General features: G+C 38.5%; 2 protein-coding genes across 2 annotated transcripts in view; both read right to left on the reverse strand.

Annotated features, from left to right (window-relative positions):
* LOC113321035 overlaps window positions 1–471 on the reverse strand; it is a 1,934-nt gene extending 1,463 nt beyond the window's left edge. The window contains exon 1 of the mRNA XM_026568917.1: window positions 313–471. Within this exon, the coding sequence (XP_026424702.1) occupies window positions 313–360 (48 nt within the window). The 5' untranslated portion in view covers window positions 361–471. The remainder of the gene's footprint in view (window positions 1–312) is intronic.
* Window positions 1–3,918, reverse strand: part of LOC113321034 (dnaJ protein ERDJ3A-like) — a 4,928-nt gene extending 1,010 nt beyond the window's left edge. Inside the window, exons 1-7 of the mRNA XM_026568915.1 lie at window positions 3,736–3,918; window positions 3,317–3,372; window positions 3,126–3,199; window positions 2,408–2,928; window positions 1,975–2,313; window positions 1,359–1,718; window positions 313–1,273 (exon numbers count right to left, since the gene is read on the reverse strand). Coding sequence (XP_026424700.1) covers window positions 986–1,273; window positions 1,359–1,718; window positions 1,975–2,313; window positions 2,408–2,928; window positions 3,126–3,199; window positions 3,317–3,372; window positions 3,736–3,822 — 1,725 coding nt within the window. The 5' untranslated portion in view covers window positions 3,823–3,918 and the 3' untranslated portion in view covers window positions 313–985. The remainder of the gene's footprint in view (window positions 1–312; window positions 1,274–1,358; window positions 1,719–1,974; window positions 2,314–2,407; window positions 2,929–3,125; window positions 3,200–3,316; window positions 3,373–3,735) is intronic.
* Between the last annotated feature and the right edge of the window lie 2,279 nt (window positions 3,919–6,197).

Genomic DNA, 6,197 nt, shown 5'->3' on the forward strand with positions numbered 1-6,197 from the left:
CAGAAAAAAAAAAGAAAAAAAAAAAGAATCTGCACCTCATCCTCCAGCATAAAGTTGCCGAACAGATAAGACTAACAATGAAGAACACTGAAATACAACCACACATCCGACTCAATCAGCTAAGCAACAATAAATTACAGTCATAAATCATCATAAAGAGTTTCTGCTCCTAACAGTAATCCAAGCCACATAAAAGACATATTATCTTCAAGCAAAGACATGATGAATCAGGAAGTCTGCATCCTAAGGTACTCAAACAAATATCAAAAACATAAAAATTCTAACTAAAAACGAAAGAAGAAAGATAGATACCTTGGAAGAGTTGAAACCAGTAGCAACTGAATTGAAGGACATGGTCATCTAGAGATCCTTCACCCAACCATATAAAATTGAAGAGAATGAAACGAATTCTTCAGTGTGTTTTATGACCACCGAACTCTCAGGGTGAAAGAAGAGTCCCTGGATGAGTATATTCTAAACGATAAGGGAAATCCACTACTTCAGTTCACTATACATCATACTTGAGCACCCCATCAAAGACTTTGATGTTTCATCCTATACAGTCAATCTTGACCAGTTGACCATTTACCGGAATGGATAAAAACACCCCCAAGGTCTAGTGGTCTGAATTTTGCCACTTCTCAGTTGTTTCATACAAGTTGGGCTCACTTTACTATTCAACTAGTCCAGCCAGCTACAGCTGAACAGGGAGTGCACATGGCATAGTCAAGAGTTTAAAGATAATTCTGTTTTAATTTACAACTGCAGCCCCCTTGTCTCAGAAACAAGGGCTGCAAAATTTCATTATTTTAGACAAGAACATCTCACTCTCATATGTACACAGTTGGGAGAGAAACTCAACTCGTAGAGGGAACTGAAGGAGTATCCAATTCAGAAGCACCCGCACCAACAACTGATGCCTAACAAAAATTTGTACGTAACTGTAACTACATCTCCCTAGATATACATTAACTGCTTTCTATTCTCACTTGAGTACAGGCTTCTGTAATGTCTTGGAAAAATTAACATCCCCGTTGAGAACAGAACCTATGAACCTCTCCACCTCCTCCATTGTAATTTCATTTGTGAAGGCTGCAAATTTCTGTTTCTTAGGCTTGTAAGCTACTAAAAATTTGTCCATAGACTTGAAACCTTTCTTGTCAAAAGAATTCAGAAATGAAGCTTGCTTGTTTGCATCCAACAAAGCGTACGAAATAGAAACACCGGAACTAGAAATTTGGTTTTGTTGCCTCATCAATGACTTTTTGGAGACCTGCAAAAATGAAACATAACATATTGAGCTCTGGATCAATGTCACAACCAAAGGAAAAAATGTCCCAGCGAAGCTTTACACTCACATTGGAGAGAACTGATTCTAGCTTCTCCCGTGCTTTTGATGAACGGAAAACACCAATAATGCACAAGGGAGTATTGTCTCCACAAAGGGAACCCAAATTTGAAGCCATAAGCAAAGGAAGCTGTTTTCCTTCTGAATCATTCCCTTGTGGATTTTTCCCCTGGCGAGCTGAACTTGCCTTCTTATTCTTTTTCTCAAAACTATCAAGTAACAAACTCAGCTCGTCAACTGCAGATTTTAACTTCTTCACGGTTATCCCTGTTTTCAGTACATGTTTCTCCCCATTTGAAAGCCAACCGACAACTGCCGGTAGTGCATCCACTCCTAGCTTTTTCACTGCTGGATCAGAAATGCCACCAACCTGCATAGTGATGAAACTTAATACAACCTTGACTACAATGGAAGGCCGCGCTATCAGAGTGGCCTGCGACTAAAACACCTATATATGTATCATCAAAATCTAGTGGAGACATTTCTAACCTAAAGAACACGTCATCAGTTAGATGTTATGACACTGCCCAGATCAACTGGATTGGTTTATTCAGTCAACCAATGGAATTGTCAAAGGGTGCCAATATATAAGAACTCTGATGAGTTTGAGGAATGTTAAGTCATACCTCTACATCATAAAAGGTGAAGCGCTTGCGGTACAAGCCACTGAGAGCACGCCAGATTACAGGAGTATCCTTCTTATTTGAGAGTAACATCACTCGAGGTAGGTTTTCAGTGCTCGATGGAAAATCAATACGGCTTAAGTCCACCCGTTTTGAAAACCTTGGCAAATGATTTTGGCAGAAGACTTTTAGACTTCTTGAATCCATATCACCATTGTACTCCGTCAGGGAAGCTTTGTCTATTGCTTCGTATGTATAAGCAAATACCCGAGCTGAATGAGATGGTGTTATACCAAGTTCCTTACATAAGGACTTCTCATCTTGGCAATTAATGCTACCAACCTGCCATAGTAACATATACCGTAAGAATTATCAATTATTCAATGGATAAAGAATAGCGGTTCAGAGGATATATCTACAAAGAGCAAACACTTACCTTTATAGCTCCTTCTAACAAGCTGCCAACTTCACCTATCATTGACTCTAGTACATGATGTCCCTTTGATGTGGGAGTGTAAGACAATATAAGCCAAGTGACTCCTTTCTCTGCTATTTCATTCTTGAAACTCTTCGAACTGATAGTCGGGATGCTACGAGAGGAAGTCCCAGACTTAGATCGAGATCCAGCTGAACCACCAAATGGGTTCCACCCCTCTTTCGCGCCACCACCAAAAAGATTGGAAAACATATCCTCCATACCAACCCCCCCGAACGAATTACCTCCACCACTAGGATTACCACCAAACGAAAATGAGAATGATTTTGAGTTCCCCTGCCTACCCATTCTTTGGAATTCATCTGGCCTAAAGTTAAAGTGACTGTTCCCTGGGTGGCCTCCAGAAAAATGACTATATCCACCAGGACCTCCAGGACCAGCCTCAAATCTTGGTCTCCCCGTCTCATCGCCATACATATCATAGTTCTTCCTCTTTTCTTCATCAGATAGAATTTCATATGCTGTAAACAAGTAACAGGCGCATACGCAAAACATATCAAATCATCTGAGAGAATTTCATATGCTGTAAACAAGTAACAGGCGCATACGCAAAACATATCAAATCATCTGAGAGATTACCAACGGTAACTTCAGTTGTAAATATAAACTACAGTGCATCACTCTTCCAAGAAATACAATTACGAAAAGGAAAATGTACCGTTATTTATCTCAGCAAACTTCTCTTGTGCACCCTTGTTTTTGTTCTTATCTGGGTGATACTTAAGAGAGAGCCTGCAAAACCCAGCATCAAATCACATTTACAAGATTAGTGGTTACTACTAGTAATGTGTAAGGCAGACCAAAACAACCAAGTAATAAACATAACATTGGGGATGTAGAAAACCATACTTGTGAAAAGCTTTTTGTATTTGCCGCTGATTCGCATCCCGCTCAACTCCAAGAACCTACGAATCCATCAATCAGTAACTATTAATACTACTCTAGACGTAATACATGCTTCCTATGGCTGTGAGGGGAACTGCCCCAGGCGAGCAAGACAGTATTATTTTTCCAAATGTTCCCTACATCCATTGGACACTAGTCTTGCATTTTCGGATATGTTTCCTGGATTGGGGTAAAACGCCCCCATGATGATCTGTGAAAACCTAATCACAAATTACAAAAAAAAAATTGAATCTTTCCGAAACCAATGGGTCAGATAACACAACCCTATCAATGTAACATCCTAATTGCGAAATCCTGATTAGGGGATCAATTTCCTAACAGTATTCATTCATTCGTTGGATAAATTTGTAAGAAAATTTTACCTTGTATGGATCAGCTGACTTTGCTTGTAAAGAGTAAGAGAAGAATGAAACGAATAGAATTACGAATAAAAAATACCTAAAATTCATTTTTTTTATATTTTTTTCTTGATTGATCGGTAGAATTGGAGATTCTGATGCTAGGGTTTGGTGTTTCAAAGTATTTCTGTCTGAAAACTTAGAGGAAGGGAGGGAGGGGTATAATAAGACAATCTCCGCGGAGTCTCGAGACACTTCGGTTTAGGATGACTTGGCGGACGGAGATGGCTCCACATTCATACAACCAATAGGATTTCGGATTTTAAGTGCTTCTTTGTTGGCCGTCAAATCTTCACCGTTAAAACAACTTAGAATGACATCAGTAAAATCAACCACCAGTCATGAACATCCCGGTATATTTCAACTCTTACTTTACTAACAAAGATTGATTCATTACCTCTAAATTTCCAATGAAGATGTTTAACATGAAGAGCCAGATTCCCATCTATCCTTATTTCCATTTCTGGATCAAACCCACCAAAATTGTTGTTGTTATTGCACTCAACGGAGATTTCGTGAGACTTGCCTTTTTCAAGAAATTTAGCTCTTGTTGTGAATTTTTTCTTACCAAATATGTGCTCTTTCCTCGAAACTAATATCGGTTCGATAAGTGCCGGCCGGTTTTTCTATATGCATCTTTCTTTTGATCACCTAGAAGCAATACAACTTCATCTTGACAAACAATAACAACGTAAAAATCTGACTGTGGTTCAGTTTCCCCATTGAATTTTGCTGTTTTAAGGTCCCAAAATATTCACCGTCTACTTGAAATCCTTTAGACCCTTGTTTCCTTTTACCTCAACTTTGCAGCTGTAATGATTTTCCCCGTCTTGTCCATCTACAGAAATCGACAAACCGTGAATCCGTTGTAAAATTGACACTAAAACAGGGTAAAGAAAAGAATGTTGTTTCTGGGTTCAAGGCTCTAATGATAGATTCTTTTCGACAATTATTCGACCCTTCCCAATTAGATTGGCGAGTACAAACAGGTCAGTGAATATTGTCGTCAGGATACTTGAAGCCCTACAACAATGTTGGATTCAAAACTTGTACAACCTTGACCCAACCAAGAACACACTGGTTTTGTTTCTGATGATGCTTGTAAGAGAGAAAACAGAGAAAGTTGAGATGTTATTCATTGTTTGAATGAAAACAAATTACCACTACTTATAGGGGACTCATGCCTATTGGAGATGCCTCTTCATTTCCAAAAGACACATAAGGTGTCTAATGGGAATGGTTATGTCTTTTGTGAACCATCACACTCATTAGAGGTGCCTCTTGATCTCCAACTAACATCCATTGTGTCTAATTCGACACAGGACACTCCCCCGTCGTAGCGGCAAACCAAAAACGAAAATCATTTTATTTTCTATGTTTGAAAATATCCAACAGAAGCAACATATTCTTATACCATGCAATGGTTATCAGACGACACTGACCTGCGTCTAGAACTTTATTGACAAGACCCTAATAATGTGCTATACACAAATATGATGAGATGTAATTTTCAGTCATCTTAGTATTAATGTTTCAAGGATGTTTTAAAGTTGCTACTGCTGCTTCTTCTACCGCCACTACTACTTCTCCTTTCAAATTATATATATATATATATATATATATATATATATATATATATATATAAGAGGGGATGTTTTAAAGTAATGAAAGCCATATCCATGAAGACATTTTCGAGTTCATTCAAGAACAAACTAAGTGAGCCTTACAATCCTGGGGAAGGCTCTCCCTGAAACATCATAATACAAAATATGATTCAAAAAATGAGGAAGGACACCAACCCATGCAAAATATCATTCAAAAAATGGGGAGGGACACCAACCCAAATATCCGCAACACCTTCATTTGCTTTTTTCTGTAGACAAAAAATCAACAGCAAAATTCCCTTCTCGGTAGTGACGTTGAAACACAACCTTTTTTCTGTTGGAGGGAGACCAACCCTCATTATCAATCAATAAGCCAATCAGAGAGGCAAGCCCATCTTCTTACTATCTTGTACTGTTCTACCTTTCCTTTTTTTCTTCAAGATTTTAGCAACCTTATTAGCTCTTTTGGTTTCTTTTGATTCTTCTATCCTCTTCAACTTTTTCTCTCGTTCCACGAGATCACTCGACGAATCTTTCTTATTATTTTTGTCTAGAGAAACTTCTTTCGGTTCTTCTATCTTCTTCAACTTTTTCTCTCGTTCCACGAGATCACTCGACGAAGCTTTCTTCTTATTTTTGCCGGCTTTACTTTCTACATCCTTTTCTAGAGAAACTTCCATCGGTTCTTCTATCTTCTTCAACTTTTTCTTTCATTCCACGAGATCACTCGACGAAGCTCTCTTCTTACTTTTGCCGGCTTTACTTTCTACATCCTTTTCTTGAGAAACTTCCTTCGGTTCTTCTATCTTCTTCAACCTTTTC

The sequence above is a fragment of the Papaver somniferum genome, chromosome 11 (genome assembly GCF_003573695.1).
Source record: "Papaver somniferum cultivar HN1 chromosome 11, ASM357369v1, whole genome shotgun sequence".
Taxonomy (NCBI): domain Eukaryota; kingdom Viridiplantae; phylum Streptophyta; class Magnoliopsida; order Ranunculales; family Papaveraceae; genus Papaver; species Papaver somniferum.